Raw genomic sequence first — 20,328 nt, 5'->3', positions numbered from 1 at the left:
GCGAAGATTTCTGCTTGGAATACAGTAGGGAACTCCCCCAGACTGTAGCTTGCACTCCATCTGGGTCTGAGTCCATATATTCCTGCACCCGTCCCTCTGGTCATTTTGGAGCCATCTGTAAACCATACTAGGCTCCACCTTTCCAGGGTATTAAACCTTTCCTCCCACTTGCTTTGATCCTCTATTCGAGTCTCAAATGGCTTGTGGAAGTGAAACCTTGGGACCATCTTGTCGGATACCATCCCAAGAGTTGGTTCCGACATAGATGTGTCTATGATCCTGGAGTGGGAATCACCCCTCCAGTCATTGTTATTCCTGAGTCGATATGCTGCTAGCCGCGCTTCTCTTTCCACCACTATATGCAGCGGTGGCAGATTTAGCATGACTTCTAGTGCAGCTGTCGGGGTCGATGCCATCGCCCCCGTTATACCTAAACAGGCCAATCTCTGAATTCTATTCAGTTTTTCCCTCGCTGTGGTCTGTTGTGTTTTCTGCCACCATACCACAGCGCCGTAAAGAATCCTGGGTCTTATATTTTGCATAGTTTATACCACAATATATTTTTGAACGCGTACACATCTCTACCAAAATTTGACCTATTCTTCGGGTTAAAGACACACATTGTGACACTAGTTATAAACAAAAATATTACACAATGAATTTCACAATCGGCATAATGACAGTAACCAAGATTCACTAAAATTATGTAAAAAGTATACATTTTTATATTATGAGCAAGATTGACAATATTTTTGATAAAATAAAACTACAAAATACAGCAAACCACCATGATAGGTTGAACACCAGTTAGAGCGAATTACGTCACATCTATGTAAATGTCATTTTGTGTCATTTGTACTTCGACAATATCCACAGTATTTATCTTCGTTTAAATATTGTGTGTTTCCCAACTATCAGTTGCTTAGTTTTGTGTTACCAAAACCATAATCAGGAAACGTTATGTACTTGAAAAGATTCTAAAAGAAGGGAAAAAATAAAGCTCAACAACTGTGAGTTAATAAAATATCAAAAAGACTATGTTTGTGATCAAAAGTTTATCCATGCATAAATTTTGGTACTGAAATACAAACAACAGTCCTGCGACACATTTTTGAAAAAGCTCTTATTGACTGATGATGACATGAAAGTTGAAGAAGAGACGAGACCAACATCAAAGCTGTTTTTGGCATGTGTTAAGATATGGCAGAGTGACGGTCTCACGAGTATTTCAATTTAGTCAGTGAAAAACCAATGATGCAACTCTGATCACGTTAATAATGGGAGGAAAAATCTCAGACGCAAAGACCATGAAACGCGATAGAATGTTGGAGGATGAAGTGAGGAAAGCTGTAAGTACCAGTTTGGGGAAAAAAATGAAAAAATGTGGTATAGTGCTTTACAAAAACTATCCCACGATAGCAGGATCGCCTGATGGAATCTGTGAAGACAGTATTATTGAAATTAAATGTACCACGAATATGAAGACTTAAAAATTATGCGGAAAAAGGAAAACCGACCCAGAAATTTTATGTGTAGATAGCAGCTACAAATGTATCTAACAGGGCTTCAAAAAGGCTATTTCTGTAGCTGATTGCAACTACAGTACAAATAAAAAAGTAGAAATAATTAATGTTACATTTGATGACAACTATGTATCAGATTTTCTTAATGTTTAGTTTAATGTGTATCCATTATTAAACGAAAGTACAATTTAAGGGTAAATAAAAAGCATATACTATTATGGTAACTTTGTATTTTTATTTAACTAATGAATCTTGCAACACACAATATTAACACCTTACTGTTGACAAACGTAGATGTAACGTTACGTAAACACAATGACACCGGCGACCGTTTTTGCATGAGTTTAAGCTTAAAATTAAATGTCAATATTTTTCTACTAAACCTTTTATTTTCTACAGAAATAATATATTTTTTGGACATAATAAATACTTCCGAACATCATAGAAGTTTTTCAAAATTTGTCATAATTCTGACCTCGAATTCGTAATCAGCGACCCCGAAAACCTCCGTATACCAAATTTGGCGCGAATGTGTTATTTTTTTTAAATTTGGTCGACCACCTTCGATCCGCCAACTTGAATTTTGCAAAATTGACCTCGGATCCGTGATCAGCAATCCCGAAAACCCCCTGACGACTGGTTCGTGATATTACGTTACAAGATTTTCCGAGCATCCGGGTATTTGGCCGGACCGCCGTCTTAGCGGGAGTTATGGGTTGATTTCCTTCATTTTTAAGTTGATTAAAAATGTTTTTTTTTCGATTTTCTGTCTTTATTTGGCCTTCCGAATATGTGGTTAAAATGACATTATGACTGAATCACCCTGTATATTGAATTATTGATGTAATTTCACATTTACTATTCTGACAGGTTACTAGACGTGTTTATGAAGCAAGTAGTAATAATCAAACAAACAAATTTACAATAATCATAACCAAATGTGAAACTATTTTACAATACATAGAATTTTATGGCTAACCGAAATATGTAAAAATATATAGTATGTGCCATTTATAAAACTAGAGCATCAAGGCTCTAGTTCTACATTTGAAAATAATTTAAGAGAGACACCACTGTATAATTTTTAGTAAATCATTTTTTTTACTGATTTTAAAGTTGCTTTGAACCTTCTAGAATAAGGAAAAAAAAGTTTTGTGTACAATTTTTTTTTTTATTCTGAACTGCTCTGAAACGACAATGTGGGGCACATATATACTTGTTGGAAGGGCCTAATGACTTACCTTTTGATTTTTTAGAATAAAAGTGAGTTAGTATATCTCAAAACTTTAATGGTATTTTTCTTCAAGTACGATTTTTTTTAAATAAAACGCAGCATAACTAACAATTTTCATTCTATTCACTCCAGATTTTGAATGTATCTTTAAAATAACTTTTTGAAGAGAAGTACGTATCGGATTTTCAATTTTTAACATTATTTATCGACGAATGAATGTCCCCTTTTTTTTCTAAAAAATTCAGATGCCCGCCAATGACACAGAAATTAATTGATTATACTAGGGAAAAAATTGTTTGAATGTACTAAAAGAGTTTTGCGGCGAGTTTGTTGTCCTTACCTTTGAGAGTTTCACTATGTCGGCTCACTCGCTTGCAGCAGGAACTAGCATCCTTTGCATTAATTTTGTCTATCACTATCATATGTACCATATACACAATTAGTCCAAATTTGAGATCTCGGTTACGTGTTGCCTTGGTCAAAGCTTTTCACATACACACACTTTTTGAATGTTGAATGTCGACTTATATCTGCAGACTCTTCTCCCCTCTCATCGAGTCTATTTCCCCACCCTCGGTTCAAGGACAAGGACAACATGAAATTAAATCGCGGAACGCGCGGTGATTTAAATCAAAAAGAAATTAAGAGAGAAACACAAACATTAATGTTTTCAAAATTTACGTATTTCTCTAATCGTACTTATGTAGATTAAGAGGAAATTTTTTGTTTTTTTTCCCATTTTCAAATATGCACAATTTATACTGTGTGTGGCAGAGTGCCTCAAATTCAATATGCTCCGCAAGAATGGCTATTTATTAATAAATCTATAATTTTTTTAAACACTTAACACGTTCACTGCGTTTGACGCTCAATCTGAGCTATGCTAGCATGCCTTAGACGCGCCAGCCGTTTTCTATTCAATGTCCGATAGTTTGTTCGGTATTGCTGTGAGGTACGAGTGCGTAAAGAGGCACTCGGGTAATGTTATGGTAACGTAATAAACTGTAATTTTACAGGCCCGTTTTTTTTTTTCTTTTAGCAAATCGATTGTTTTTTTTATACGATGTTTAATGAAGAATGTACGTTTTCTACACAATTTATGTTTATCGAGAGTTATGTCTGTTTATTTAATTTTGACTTTTATTGTTCATTTAGTTTTCATATTTTCTGAATTTTGTTTACACATTTTGTTTATTTTGTGGATTATCAAATTTCTGTTACACACTTACCATCATGCGTATAAAATATAAAATGAATTTTATAACGGTTCAATATTATTTATCACGGACTTGATTTTCCCGTCCTGAGAAATGCCATAGCATAAGCGTAGACGAGGGGTCTAATTCCATTGCTATAATAAAATTATAAATTAAAAAAATACAACTGGGACGTTTTAAAATGCTGTAATAATTAAAATGGATCAAAGTGCCGGTTATAGCAAACCGTAAAAAATATTAGATGTTATGTTTTATTATCTTTTTTTAATATTTTCTATATCTTGTTGCCTTTTACGCAGACACGCCAATGGATTTTCCTTCCCGGCACGCTTCATCCCCCTTACTAGTCCAAAAGCTAGCGATGAGTCACTTTATAATTTCTGCCGCGGAGTATAGAGTGCCATGGATATTCCAGCATGTCAAAAAAAATACCAGGAAACGGCATAATACATTTATTACATCTGCAGATTTATATAAAGAAGTTTTTAAGGCAAAATTTTTAATTTTGCATAAACATATGTGGCACCGGGCACGGACTTAGATACCATAGTCGGCAGTGAACGTGTTAAGGACATGGTTAATAACATCCATGAATATTATCCTTTTACTTTCCTTTCCATTAAAAAATCTCAAATAAACACTTTTTTAAAATTTTACAGTAGTACTGTCCATTAAAACAATCATTTTTTGTTTCAAATATGGGGTAGCATCAGAACAAACATTTCTTTTTTTTTAGCACGTGGATGACGATCAACAAGAGCTGGTGCAAATTCAGAGTTATTTAAAGAATCCGGAAGTGATCGAACACTTCCCCTGTCAAGAGGTAAAATTGAACGGGTTCATGTACAAGAGCCACCTGATCGTAACTCAAACAGAACTGATTGTCCTCCGGGAAGTACCAGACATAAAAGGAGCCGCAGAAGTGATAGTAAAACGGCCTCTTTCCGCTATCGTCAAGATCACCGCTCGAAAACGCCACCCCGAACTCATTACCTTCAAGTACGGAGTGCCCGACGGCGAAAACCTCAAAATTTCCGATATGGATAGGTTTTTAATTCCGAACGCAGATAAGGCTACTAAGGTCGTCTCAGATCAGATCCTTAAACAGTTGAAAGCTAAAGAGTGATGTCGTAGATAGTTTATTTATATTAGAACCTAAATGTATTATTCTATTGTGCATAAATACTTAAGTAGTTATTAAATTATAGATATTTTAAAATTTGTTGAATTTATATTTTTTATTTAACCTTAAATAAATATGTTTTAAATCAACTCGGATGTAATGTGTTACTATTTATTTATGAAAAATGTAATTCCAAATACACTAATGTAACAAAGCTAAATAGGATTAAAGCTAACATGATTAGCGGTTAAACGAGAAAATAAGTTAAATGCTGTCTAGACCTCCCAAGTTTATGTGAAAGTGTTTACCTAAAAGACGAATCAATAAATGTTTTGAAAAACTGGTTTGCTTGTGGAATACTTACGATATCATCAATTTTCAGTATAGATCTGACGGTTTCTGTAGCAAAACTCAGAGCGGACGTGCTGACCAGCAGTGGCTGAACGACGTTTTCCTCCAGAATGTCTGTAATGGCGCCTTTTCTAACATTTATACCAGCCGAGGTTTCGCCTTTGGCATGCCTATTTCTTAATTCGGTTACAGTCTGAAATAAATTTCTTTCTATATGCTACGATTTCAATTGAAAACTGAATTTTAAAGCACAGGACCATCTGCACTTCTGAAATTTCTTCTGATATTATTTGTTCATATGGTAACCAGTAAAGTGTAATAGCTATTAAAATAAATATATGTAATTATCTAGTAATTTAGCATGACTTTCTAGGGACTGTAGGGAAGGATAACGAAATAATTCGTGAAAATCCCCAAATAGTCAAACCGATATTTGTCGAAAGCATCGAAACAAACTCTAAAACCAAAGATTTACACATATAAAGTCAATGTATTATTTTAAATATCCTTTTTACGAATGTTTGAAAATAGAAAATAGTGGACAATATGATAAAGAAAGAGATTAGCGAATTAACACTAACAAGGAGAAGGTAAGGTAGTCGGATTTTTGTAATTTTTGATATTTATGGTACGTGTAGTTTGGACCTTGAATAAGAATTTTCCGAAGTAGTTCGACGCAATATTCATAAATTACCGAGATAATCGAAGTTTACCTGACAGCTAAATCCACTAGATGTGACATATTCTTCAACTGGGAGTGTGGCCTAATTGGTAGCGTTCGGGACTGACAGTCACGAGATCGCTAGTTCGAGTCCGTCGCGTGACATTTTGTTTTTTTTTTCAAAACACTATATGGTTTTTTTATTATTTTTTTCATCTCGAAAATTATGAACAAACGAAATATTATAGTAAACACTTACGTATATGTAGAAATATTCTTCAAATATTTCATTAAAATGCACAATTGGTTGATAAACAATATTTATTATGAATTAACAATAAGATTTCATTAAAAAAAAAGAACAAACAAGGTCAGGTAGGATGTTCTTCTATTTTATATTTATGTTAGTATTTGACATTTTACGCAGTGTGGCACGAGCCAGAATGGTAGCTATCATAAGAAAATAGGAAGCAGAAATTTTTTAAGCATCTAGCTTCCTTTCTTTTTCATTTTCTGATCTCGAAAATTATGAACAGCCGAAATATTATGAGAACTGTATGTAGGAATATTCTTCAAGTGTTTAATTAACATTTTGAGCTAGGTTGTGTGGGTCGTCCACCGTGTTTAAAAAAACCGCTTACAGAACACACCTGCTCGGGCATAAAAAGTTTCGGTAAATTCCACAAAGGGTAGAGAAGCATCGAAACTGTGTGATGAAAGAACAATCTTTCAAAATGTTAACGAAATTTGCTTTGACGTCAATATTTTGAAAACAAAATGTGCCTGTAAAAACATCATAATATTTACACGACATGCTAGTTGCTGAAAAAATTTCTGCTTCCCATGTTTCTATGATAACTATCATTCTGGCTTATGCCACACTGCGTAAAATGTCAAATATTAAAAATAAAAAACCTACCTGACCTCGTTTGTTTATTTTTAAAAAAATTTTATTGTTAATTCATAATAAATATTGTTTATCAACCAATTGTGCATTTTAATGAAATATTTCAAGAATATTCCTACATATACATAAGTATTTATTATATTTCGTTTGTTCAGAATTTTCGAGATGAAAAAAAATAAACCAAAAAAAATGTCACGCAACGGACTCGAACCAGCGATCTTGTGACTGTCAGTCCCGAATGCTACCAATTAGGCCACGCTCCCAGTTGAAGAATGTGTCACATCTAGTGGATTTAGCTGTCAGGCAAAACTTCAAAATCGATTATCTCGGTAATTTATGAACGTTGCGTCGAACTACTTCGGAAAATTCTTATTCAAGGTCCAAACTACACGTACCATAAATATCAAAAATTACAAAAATCCGACTACCTTACCTTCTCCTTGTAAGATATCAAAAATGACAATTTATAGCATAATTAAAGAAAGAGACGTTATCAATCACAGTACAAAGAGGAAACGGAAAAATACAAAATTAAAGAATATTGACGATTTTACCAGACATGTAATACGGCGCACAATTTATAATATGTATAAAGAAAATAAAGTTCCTATTTTAAACAAATTCAGCAATTATCCTGATTATAATTATAAATCTTTAGATATTTTACGACGTTTTATTACAATGCGACTTTAAACATAAAAAACACATAAACACACTTCGGGAAGATTATTTACAAAAAATTTGAGAATATCACTAACTAAATAGAAATATAGTATATCTAGTCGAGAGACAGGGCAAAATGTTACTGGACGCCTATGGATTCCGTAGAATTTATGAGTTGTGTTTTTATGCGGTTCCAATTGAAATCGTAACAACTAAATATACAAAGTATTGATAAAAAAATCAAATTGGATAGTTATATTTTAAGTACTATTGAAATATAGGGAAAATGTGCTTAACATTATTTTTTACAACGAAAGTTCGTTCTGCTTTTGTCCAAAATAAACTTTTTAATTACTTTTTTAATAAAGTTTGGTATTTCTCACACCACTGATTTTTCAATACTATGGATAGCATTGCAAGTGCTGTTAGTCTGTTTTTCCAATCCAATTTAAACTTTTAAAATCTTTTAAAAAATGCACAAGAAACATAGGAACATAGGTAACTTACACCACATGTAAACAAATTACATTTAATAAGAAAAAAAGGGGTGAATAGGTATTTGAAAAAGGGCGGACTAAACAGAGCCTAAACTGCACAGTAAATATGCACTAGTCCCACTCCGTCTTTCACTGCTGTGCGATGATAACCATGACCACCGCTGTAAACACTACAGATTTAGGGGCGAGCTACGAGGATCCCATGATAGAGATGTGCAGTACGGTACGGTTTTTCTAAGCACTAGTTTTTTTTTTCATTCCAATATGCGAGATTTTGTACCGGTATTGCAGATATAATACGATCCAGTACCTACTTTCCTGGCAATACCTATCGGCAGTGAAGTGAACCTTAATGCTCGAGCTAGAGTTCACCCATCACTGGCAACTTTCAACACGACAAAAAAAGTAACGTACTGTCAGTAGATTTAAAACCATTAGTGTAACTCAATGGTACAATCTAGCGGTAAATAGCTAAGTATGTGTGACTAGCAATTGCAGTTCAGTCCGTTGCATGAAATTATGGCTGTTGCTGTCTGAATAATAGAGGCGTACTACTATTTTTTTATTGCAAAAAAAAAGAAACTAAAACACAGAATTTCCTCGACAGCATTCCGATCAGCAATTTGTTGCAATTTAATTTACCCTTTTTACGCCATGCCATGTTTTTGTGTTTCCATACAACATGCCTCCTTTAAAAAATAGTATTTGACATTTTGTTTAAACTCGAGTAGCAAGAATAATTTTTCCACATTAACTACTGGAAAAATTGAAGCCTCTTGTATCAGTGATGTAAAAAAAAAATTACAGATATTTTGAATGTTTTATGACATACCTGTATGGGATTGAGGCCCGCATTTTCTGCCAACGTGAATGGTATGATTTCTAAAGCATCAGCATAAGCCCTTGTACAAATTGCATCGATACCCTCCAAGTTATTAGCACGAGCGGCTAGTTTCAGCGCAACCTCAATTTCCGGTGCTCCGCCCCCAGCGATGAGAGCTTTTTTACGAACAAGACAACGTATCACGCAAAGAGCGTCATGCAGGGAACGCTCCGCCTCTTCAAGAACCAACTTATTGGAACCCCTGACGAGCAGGGTGATGGTCCTTCCGGCATTTTGAGCACCTAAATCGAACGGAACATATGGGAGTTAAGCCTTCGGCTAATGTTTTAGATAAGAAATTAAAATAATTAGTATTAAGGCAATATTAGAAAATTTTTAAATATTTAAATAATTGGTATGTCAATTGCTTAATACTACCAGACGGGTTTACTGTTTGTTTTCAATTTGATAAGACTTGAGAGAACATTATCAATATTTTATTTATTTTAGATACAAATTTTTGTGTCATTTCAGTCAATTCATCTCACCATAAGTATAACTACGGTGCCTTCATAAATGATTACAAGTCATATAACAAGCAATTTTGTTTGGAACAGTAATTTTATTTCCTTCACGTCGGCAATTAAATTTCAGTAAAATTAAAATAATAATGTCAAGATTTCATTGAAACACAATTTGTTACAACGGTTGGTGATTGGTGCCATTTTTCTAGAGATTTTATTCAACCAATCAGCGATCGCATTATCTCGCTTAGAGATAACAGTTTGTCATTGTTCATTGTAAACGAATCATTAATATAGTTGAAGGTGCTCAGCTCGGCAGTCACGTGGCTTATAATCATTTATATCTCTGTTTAATTTATCGATTTCAATGTATCTGTTTAACGTTGTTTGTTTTTTGCATTTGTTCGTACTGCATTAAAAGGACGCTAATTTACCCTTACTATTATTCAGTATTGCAATGGATTTTCCTTGAGGAGAAACAGAAAAATTATATCATAATCTAGATAGGTAATATAGATCTGGAAAGTTGGTGCGTCAAAAGTGCAGTACTTAAAAAACAGAGCTTACCAGTAATTTTAACCATTCTGTTGCCACCTACACCAACATCTTCGACCAAGTCAGCTGTTACCAAGTTTTCAGGGAGGAAGTGATCCAAAGAAGCGATAGGCTTGCAACCTAGAGATTTGCAGACAAATTCCACATCTTCCCTTTCGATATCCTTGATCACCATGCACTTAATTTTGTCCAAAAAGTGTAAGGCCAAATCTGACACGGCATCTCTTAAAATTGATTTTTGAACCTGTAAAATTGTTGTCCAAGTTTAAACTTGAAAATATTCCAGTAACATAAAAAACATGATAGGATCAATATGCTTCATAATACCAGACATGATGTTTACATACTCTTTTAAAGTACAATTCAACTTGATATATGGAGCAAATGTAATTTCAGCACTCATAAAATAAACGTACTCGCAAAACGTATTTCATAGAAAAAAATCCAGATAAATACAAACAATATTACATGTGAAACGCTGAGAAGTAATAAATAATAAATAATTGTGGCATTTAAAGGTCATACGGGGTGGATGAAAAGTTACCGCAACTTTTTTGGACAATGCTTTGATATTTTCTTTTAAAATTCTGATTTAGATTCACCATGCAATTTTGACCTTATGTACTATTTTAACTGTTTGATTATTTGTAGTTTTTGCACTACAACCATGATGTGTGCATTACTGTAGTTGAATAGCACAAGACGTTAATGAAGACGGCCGACATCGTACAAACGAGTGGTTTCAGGAGTACAACCGTCTATGATGCGTCTATGAAACATTTCAAGGAGGCCGGAGGGACTGCAGCTCGGAATCAGTGCTAAACACAACCAAAACATCGTCAAGAGGAAGTTAGGACTTTGAAGTTGCAAAATTATTTGCCTCCACTACCTCAATGATCCGATAAAGACGAAGCGGCTACAAAAATGCCGCCAAATGCGTTGGCTGGCCGCCGGTGATCACCTGAAAAAGATTCACCGACAAGAAAATTTCGTCGTCACCTCCTTAGTCAAGGCCAGCAGAAGTCCGCAACTACGAAAACCATTCTCCGGCCTCGGTGATGGTCTGGGCTGGTATCTGCACCACCAATGATGTTCATGAAACGCAACACTGAATTCCAGGAACGGGTTCTTCGGCGCACTTTGAATTTGTATGTGATGTAGCACTTTGACGCGAACATGTTCACACTGCATCAGGACTGGGCACGGAGATATTCCGCCCAATCCACCATTACAGTCAGTGAAAAGTCGTTTCTGAGCTTTTGGGGTAAGAACGTTTGGCCGTCGAAACCTTAGGAAGACGATAAGCAAAGGTGAATAGCTAGTGCGACCATTGCTGGTAATTTTCAAAACCAGCTGAGTAATTGTATTGCAGTCAAAAGTAGCAGTTTTGAACATTTTTGTACATTTTTCTGTTTAATATTCTTAATGTTGATCTGATAAAGGTTTTTATGTTTTGGATGTCTTGGTTTGTTTGTTAGTTATAACATTTTGAAATATCTAAAAAATTTGTGAGAAGTTTTCACCCACCCTGTATATCTATACCCACTTTCTTTCCCGATTGCACTTAGTTTGTACCACTCGATCCTGTATCATTTTATAAGTAGGCCAAATTAAATTGATTTAACTGTATTTAAAAACTTACCAGAAGAACGTTACAACCAGCCTTTTTGATCTGTTTCACTATGTTTAAGATATATGCTCTTTCTTCCTTGAGAACTCTATCCATTGCGGCATAATCCGACACAATAACGTTGTGATCCATATCAGTCTTCGGTGGGGAAATACAAAACTGTATAAATCCAATTTTGGCCTTTTCGATTCTCTTTGGGCCAGATACATTCGCAGATCTTTGTGAGAAGACAAGTCCTTCAATCAATTCGGTGTCTTCGACAGTTCCTCCTAATTGTCTAATGACTTTAATGTCGGAAAGGTTGCAAGCCTGCTCGTGACCTAAAATCAAATCAAATTAAGTAATTATTTATTATAACGGAAAAAGCTCAGTTTTTAGTTAAAATAATATTTAGAACTTATTAGAAGAATTCTTTTAAACATTATTTTGCAGAAGTATTAAACATTATTGTCGTTATAAAATTTTTATATCAAACTGAGTACCTGGTTCGACAATTTTAAGAACGGCATCTACTGCCAATGGACCCAACAGGCTAGACTGCTGTGATACTACTTTGGAATTGAGGGAAGTTGAAGCACTTTTAATCAAAAGCTCTCTGTTGGTAATTTCAACGGGTGTGGAAATTTCATTTAGAATCTGAAATATAATTTTAACATGCATTATGGGATACAACTGTGATGAATCCAATAACTTACCTCAACGGCTAAAAGCGCAGCCCTCTGAAATGAATCTGAAATAACTGTCGGATGAATGCCCCTATGTAATAATTTTTCAGCAGCATCAAGTAAAGCCCCTGCGATAACTACAACAGATGTAGTTCCATCACCGGCTTCAACATCTTGTGCTCTAGACAACTCAACCAACTAGAATGTTTTTATTAATTTTTAAATTACTAGATGACAAAAAGCTTACCATTTTCGCTGCAGGGTGAATAACATTTATTTGTTTCAAAATTGTGGCACCATCGTTAGTTATAGTTACCTCACCATTTGCAGCTTGTATCTAAAAATTATTTTTTTAGATTTCACAGTATTTGTTATTAATTCCATTTTCATATAGTATTACATTTAGGTAATACTTGAATATGTGAACTTAAGAAATCAGTGTTATTTGAATTAAGAGATCCTGTTCATTAAATATGGACAGTATATTAAATTGAAATACAAGAGAAATTCTTGTTCATTTTCCTTAAAGGTCATTGCGTATATAATTACCATTTTATCCATTCCTCTTGGACCCAAACTTGTACGAATTGCATCACATACAGCTGAAAATTGAGGTACATTTTTAATACAGATGTAAACAATTATTTAATATAAAATATATTTTAAAACATTCAAAAAATTGAAAATATACTTTTGTTAATAATTTGATATTGCAGGAATGATAACTTTAATAATATTTAATATTGTTTACCTTTTGCGGCGTTAATGTTACTTGTTCTTACATCGCTAGGTTTACTTTTGTCTTTATATGCTACGGATTTTCCTTTATTTGAGTCACCGGCTGCTGTAGGAGAAGTCATAGTTATAGCTATACTTATATATTTTCAAAAAGAGTATTTTAATCAAGCGATGAGAACCGATAAAAAACTTTAAACATCACTTTTCTATCAATAAGATTTTATACAACCACCAACCACGAAACACGAAACACCGATTATATACGAAAATAGATATCACATGACAATCACGCTAGAGGTGTGTTCGGAATGAGCCGTTCGAAAAACTCGATCTCAATTTTGAACACAAAGAACAAAATCTCAGGAAACTGAAGAACTAGTTCATAGGCCCTCGTTCCTGTACGTAATCTATGTTCTGCTTTGTAGATTGAAATGCAACGATCAGTACATTTAGTTGCTCTTACTACTTTGTAGATTATAAAGCTTTAGAAACTGGAGTCAGCCCAGAACGATCCGTGATGCGACGGGACCGCGACCGCCTAATGCGTTCCCTCCTTTACTATTTTTATCTAATCGAACATAGGGTTCAGAGTCCATGATAGGGTTTTCAGGGTTTTATACTACCAAGCTACCAATAGCTGTTAATAGCCAAGGTCGCTAAAGTGAGTATATAACTATAACTAAAACGAAAGCACCAATGTTGAGTGCACTGGAGTACTCCAACCAATACACCCGAATCAGCTCAATAAGCTCATATTTTGATAAAGGAAGGAGGTCAATGGTTGACAATTGACATTTGTTATTTTGACGGTTGACTGTTTTGGAGGTTATGTTAGTTAAACAGAAAATGACGTTTAGACTTTTTTAAATATTTCACAACCAAAAGAAAATGGAAATTCACGTTGAAACAGCTATTAGGGTTTGCCCTGTAGATTATAATGGGGACATGGTTTGTGTTCAAAGTAACCCCATAAATAGTACAATACAACTATCAAATAATCACGTATATCCAGTTAATTACGCATTGCCTGTAAATTGCTGCCAAAACACTTTGTTTTCTACTGTTATTGCGCCTTTAGTAAATTTTTTATTAGAAGGATGTGATGTTTCCATAGTTGCCATGGGACAGTCTGGAACTGGCAAAACTTATACTTTATTTGGCCCTGGATTTCACTTTGCGTCAAGTGAAGCGGAGTATGGAATTATTCCTAGATTTGTTAGAGAAGTTTTCACTAAAGTACGCCAATACCGAGATCGAAATTCTTCCATACATATAACTTGGTCACAGATTTGTGGTGAAAATGTACAAGATTTGTTAGGAGGGGGTAGTATAGAATGTACAGATGTTTTGGATGCTTTTCAACTCATTCAGTTGGGAATGTCTAATGTGTCTCCTAAGAATGCTCACACTTTGTTTACACTTACTTTGGAACAGCAGTGGTCAGTAGACGCCATCATTCAACATAAAGTTTCTACGGCCAGTTTTGCAGACTTGGCAGGAACTGAGAAATTAGTAGTATATGACAACAATGGATTAATGCAGACTATACCAGTGGACATAGGTCTTCAGGCTTTACAAAGATGCATTATGACACTGTCAGAACCTTGTTTAAGTCATTTTAATGTCAATCAGATTCCATACACACAGTCTGTATTGACTACGTTACTGAGAGATTCTTTTGGTGGACGTGCCAAAACTCTTCTAATTGGGTGTGTTTCACCGCTATTAAGTGATTTTACAGAAACACTGTACACCCTTCAATTAGCTATACGTGCACAATTAGTAAAAAATACAGTTACTGTTAACTCGTATTCAACTTACGAAATGTCACAAGAAAATTTTGATGTTTTCGGCCTACAGTTTGCTGCTAATCAATTACTGAAACTAGTTTCAAATGCTGAAGAGCTGTTTCAAAAATTAGTGCTAAATGGTTGCTTGAATAAGACTGAAATGGAACAAATATCTCATTGGCTAACTCTGAAGCAAGAGTGTGAAGAGTGTCTTAGTGAAAACTCGGAGCCACATCGATCTTTAGAACGCATTGAAGAAGAAATCGAAGATACCACAGAAAGTATAAGTGATAGCGAAGAAGGAATAATTGAAGAAGAGGAATCTCAAAGTTTAATTGAGAAGATAGATATTCTCATAGAATCTTTTAAAAAAAGCACAGATCTGTTGGTTGCTGATGCTAATGCTGTTCTTAGCAACACAAATTTATTTACAAAAGATAGCTTAACAAGTTCTAGCAATACATATCGTTCTAAGGGGGCTAGAGGAAGAAGAGGAAGCATACATTCTGTGGATGAAATGCCTCTATCTGTTAACTCTATAAAATTTAGCGAGGAAGATGTGATTCCCGAAAATGAACAGAACAATACTGATGTTCCGCTAACTTATGAAATGAAGAAAAAAGTTCTTAAGCAAATAACTTCAGCTATTAAGGGATGTCAAAAACAAATTACCGACTTAGAACAGACAATCAAAGTAAAAGAAAACCTAATGCAGCAATTTTTAAAACATAAACATACTCAGTCCAGTGCTCATGTGAAGATTGAACAAAAGTGCCAAAGGCTTAAGAAAGAATATGAAAATACTCAAGGTAAAGTAATGCAAGCTCAGGCGCAGAAGAATCACTACCTAGAAGATAAGTATAACACTGAATTAGAAGAAGTAGAGGCTAAATTGAAAGATGCAGAGTCCTTAAAAAATATCACCGAGGATGGGGATAGAAAATTAAAAGAATTGGAAAGTAGTTTACGTACATCACAAAAACAATTGGAGAAATTGAGAAGATATAAGAAAAAAGAGGAGAAGAGAAAACAGAATTATGATGAACAGATTAAAGAAGAAACAAACAAAATAGATGAGTCCAAAGATAGTAGTAACAGTACAGATAAAAATAAGAGTAAGGATGATTTAAAAGCCATTGCTTTAATAACTCGTGGAAGTAATTCTAGTTTACAAGACATCAATAAAGACTTGGCACTGTCTAATGAAGATTTAGAGTGCCTTAGACACGAGATTCGTAACTTACGCAAAACTCGTGACTATCTCCTTGAACAGAAATTTAAAATTGATACCAAATCTCAGAATAAGAAGATTTTAAATGAGATTGAGGAAAGGAAACTTTTGCAGTACGAGGAAGCTATTGAGGCCATTGACTTGGCTATTGAATACAAAAATGAAATCCTTTGTGGACACAGACCAGTAAGCGAAAAGGCAATGGAAAGGGTAGAAGAACAAGGTGATAAAATGTTAATGGATAGACTAATGAAACTTAATGAGAACGAAATGAGAGTATTACTGCATAAATATTTTCAAAAGGTTTGTTTTTTTTTATTTTTTTTTACTCGATATTAATCACGTGAACTTTAAAAATTACTAGCCTATGACAAAAATGTGTTTCTAATTTAACTGGATAATTTACGATTTCACCATCAGCAAAGCCTAATACAGACGAACATAAATAAGTTTCTGACTCGGGCAGAGCCGCGCGAGATTGAGAAGGAATGCATTTGGCTAGAAAAAATAAAAGGTTGTAATAGTGGCTTGTGGAGCCTATCACTTGCCGTGTCAAGTGCGCATTTGCAGGCAGAGCTATCTCAGATGCAAACTTATTTGTGTCGGTCTGTACTATATGTGGCATAGATTGTTTTATACTGATTTCTAAAAAAATGTTCCAGTACTTCGCCATCAGAAACCACTGTGTCAGCAACCAAAACTCCAATATCAAACCAAAAGTCGTGCGAAATTTGAATTAAAATGTTAAAGCTATATTTATTTACAAAAAGTATTACCATCCTTTATTGCCAAGGGATACCACCCCTTCTATTACTGTTAAACCAATTATATCTTTTATCCTTAAAGCCACGACTGATTTTAACTAAATTGTTAACATTATATTTGTATTGATTTATACTAATTGAATCGGTCATTTGAGAAACCCCACGTCAGTGAAACCACATTTTGAAAAAATCAATAAAAACGTATTTTGTTTTGGTATATCGGAAAATCAAAATTCTTCTCGTAGTTATTTATTTATCTGACATATATTTTAGCACACTAAGATAGATAAAATAGTGAGTTTTATAAAAAAATGTACATTAAATTTTGTGACTTGTGAGGTTTCTTTATGAAATACTACTTCAAAAATACAAAATGTTTTTATAATATATTCATTTCTTGCAGATAAGAGATAACAAAAGGCAACTACCAGTATTTTAAAGGCCTTCCTTCGCATTTGTGGTTGGCCATTTCATAATAGTTATGTAAAAACTCCTAATATATTCATTGTCTGGTAAATTTTAATTTTTTTTAGATTTTCCATTTTTTTCACATTAATAGGATCACGCTTTTCAGGATAGGTACAGTCATTTGGCAAATTTTTAACTCCATCAGTAGCAGATATTTTAAATTCAATTTACAAGTCCATCGATGATTTTGCAACAAATTCAGCGACATCTTCATCAGACATGGAATGGAAATGGGTTAATTCATAGACAAAGGGAGGGTTAGTTCATTGAGAAACCTCACATGTCTCAGACATGTGAGTTTTCTCAAGTAAACGCTAAAAAGTGACGTTTTCGTAATTAACTCCGATTGTGTAAAATGTGGGGTTTCTCAAATGACCAATTCGATTATATTACTGCCTGCTGTTGCGTTGCTTAAGCTTGATACTAGATATAAAATATAACAGTTTTAAAGGTCGACTTTAGTTGGTAAAACCATTTCAAGTACAATTATATATTACGAGTTTACATTTTTGTTCAAATGAACGTTCGGAACTTCCAATACATAGGAATTTTCCTTCCAATATGTGTTTTATATATATTTTTTTGATGGACTACTGCCTCAGTTATAATACATTTTTGTTTTATTTGTAATAAAATATACAGTGTATTCCTATTTATAGGTGTACACATTATTAGCACAATAAAAATAAAAACAAATGAGGCTCAAATATGAGGGGGCACCACAGGAGCAATTTAATGTACAAGCTTGAGTAATATTAGGTAATAATCCCATGCCTGATAATTTACCACATACGACATTATTCTACACACCTCAAAATGCCTCTGTACAAAAAAAAATTATTAAAAATGTACCAATTTTATATTTATTTCAATTCTTAAAAACTATATATCTGCAGAAAAACTAAAGTTTATAAATAATACAATACTTGTATAATTTATTATATCATATTTTAGTAAATAGTCCATCTCGGACATGTCAAATATGAAATCTGGAATCCGGCATCTAGTGCTAAAATAATGCAGTGTTTTTTGTAGGTGGTTGATTTACGCAGCAGCACAAAAAAGTTAGAGATGCAGGTGGTGGAATATGAAAATCAGAATGAAAGTTTATTGTGCCGTATGCAGAACTTAAGCCATACCCTGCAACAAGTGCGGCTGGAAGGTGAGAGGAGGATAATTTCACTTCAACAGCAACACGAGGATAAAATCCACCTGGTACTGCGTCATTTAGCAAATGACGGTAATGGCGATGGTGATCAGGTCATTTCCAGAGTCCTCGGCAATAAGGTATTGCCTCGGCCAGTTGGTGGCGCAAGTAAACAAGTTGGAAAAAGCAGTAGCTTGATAACGAGGATAACCAGCATCGCTAGACACGAGATTGTGCCACGACAGCTACAATCTGTTATACCTGCTCCTCAAGCGAAGATAACGAGGCAGAAAAATAAATTGTTTATTCAGCAGACCAATAAGTGAACGACATTTTGGAATATTACATAGAGCCAATGACCAAATGAATATCAGTATTGCAGATGATCTATGACTTATCGATATACGAATGAAGGTAAGGTTTAATGTAAATAATTTGAAATATTTATTGTTATTAAGAAGGATTTTGAAAAATTGTATTCATTGCTGATAATTAAAGTACATAAAAAATCTCAAATTTTAAAGAGTAACTGGTAGGTGATTTTAGAGACTTATAAAGTTTTTTGAATGAATTCTCTGGATTCATTCGAATTGATCTCAATTTAGATGAAATAATATGTGTAGAGATCAGTAAATGTTTTGTGTATTTACAAAAATATGAATTTGTGCGCCTACTCCTAAAGTATAAGTAGGCTGTGGAATATTTCGTTGGAAATGATATTTTAGTGACTGATAGATTTTTTTAATGTAGTTATATGTTAGGAATGTTGAACTGAATGTATTATTATAATTATACATATGATTGATTGCCCTGAAAAGTGACGTATTATTTTTTAACAAAAATTTGGTAAATGTGAAATCAATCCCAAAAATATCTTTCTTAGGGGGACAGTTTTAACTTGCTAATAAATTATCAGATTAAATATGGTAGTATGGAAAAATGGCACTTCACAAGGTGTCTCCAAGTTATGAAACACAATTTGCTATTCTGATTATTAAAATCATGGGGATGTCCTGCCAAAATAAAGTAACGTAGTTCAGATTCAGAAATCAGATAGGTATCAATTTCCAGTGATATGCACAATTAAACTTTGGATTTTTCTCTTCTCGGAAGAAAAATGGACAATTGTAGTTTAGGTTCGATTTAATCTAAAGCTCAATTTGGCTGAACGTTACATTTGTAACTTTATATTTTCTTATATGTAATCTTAATTTATCAATTTGCTCTGCAAAATGGTCCATTACAAAATAATTTCAGATTTAAAGTAACGAAATTGTATAAGGAATTGTCACAATTTGCTCCTATATTTCTGTTACCATTTTAAATATTACAATAAATCAACCGATTTATTGGTACAACGTAAAACTACCAATACTTACAAGATTTGTATCAAGCTAGTTATTTACGATTAATTTTTTAATTATTTCAAATATAAATCTACAATATAAACAGAACTGTCTAAATGTGTTGATAAACAAAATTTTACCCGAATTAAAATTAAAAGCCCCTAAAAAAGCTCAATATAAAGTTGCCAATTTCTTGATAAATTTATTAGGTAAAAAAATGGCAAATGTAAATTAGGTTTTAGGGTTTGCACAGAAAAGCATAGATATCTGAAACTATAATTATGTAATCTCATAAAAATTGTGTGGGTGTGACATAAAATAAATTTATTAGACAGTTGTAAAAATTTAACTGGATGTTTTACCGCACACAAAGAAAACCTAATTTTCAACTGGAAATACTTTACTGTGTGAAATATTGTTCCATGTTAAAACAATAACAAAACCTGAAAGAAACAATGTGAGTCATCAGTT

At 33.7% G+C, this 20,328-nt stretch overlaps 3 protein-coding genes across 3 annotated transcripts in view; 2 read left to right on the top strand and 1 right to left on the bottom strand.

Moving 5' to 3' along the window:
* Positions 1–5,246, top strand: part of LOC108911881 (TBC1 domain family member 23) — a 13,508-nt gene extending 8,262 nt beyond the window's left edge. Inside the window, exon 5 of the mRNA XM_018716951.1 lies at positions 4,711–5,246. Coding sequence (XP_018572467.1) covers positions 4,711–5,100 — 390 coding nt within the window. The 3' untranslated portion in view covers positions 5,101–5,246. The remainder of the gene's footprint in view (positions 1–4,710) is intronic.
* An 8-nt stretch (positions 5,247–5,254) lies between these two features.
* On the bottom strand, positions 5,255–13,354 carry LOC108911882 (T-complex protein 1 subunit delta). The gene is made up of 10 exons (XM_023455426.1): positions 13,125–13,354; positions 12,923–12,975; positions 12,621–12,710; positions 12,404–12,571; positions 12,191–12,344; positions 11,721–12,028; positions 10,091–10,322; positions 9,009–9,301; positions 5,462–5,641; positions 5,255–5,405 (listed from the first exon to the last, which is right to left on the bottom strand). The coding sequence occupies exons 1-10, from the start codon at positions 13,231–13,233 to the stop codon at positions 5,388–5,390; spliced, it is 1,605 nt and encodes a 534-aa protein (XP_023311194.1). The 5' UTR covers positions 13,234–13,354; the 3' UTR covers positions 5,255–5,387.
* A 572-nt stretch (positions 13,355–13,926) lies between these two features.
* On the top strand, positions 13,927–18,860 carry LOC108911892 (kinesin-like protein costa). Its single transcript, XM_018716967.1, has 2 exons — positions 13,927–16,435; positions 18,400–18,860. The coding sequence occupies exons 1-2, from the start codon at positions 14,000–14,002 to the stop codon at positions 18,835–18,837; spliced, it is 2,874 nt and encodes a 957-aa protein (XP_018572483.1). The 5' UTR covers positions 13,927–13,999; the 3' UTR covers positions 18,838–18,860.
* The last annotated feature ends 1,468 nt before the right edge of the window (positions 18,861–20,328 follow it).

Source organism: Anoplophora glabripennis, unplaced genomic scaffold, assembly GCF_000390285.2.
Source record: "Anoplophora glabripennis isolate ALB-LARVAE unplaced genomic scaffold, Agla_2.0 scaffold539, whole genome shotgun sequence".
Taxonomy (NCBI): Eukaryota; Metazoa; Arthropoda; class Insecta; order Coleoptera; family Cerambycidae; genus Anoplophora; species Anoplophora glabripennis.
Note: the sequence above shows the minus strand (reverse complement) of the source record. Positions and strands in the feature narration are given on the sequence as shown.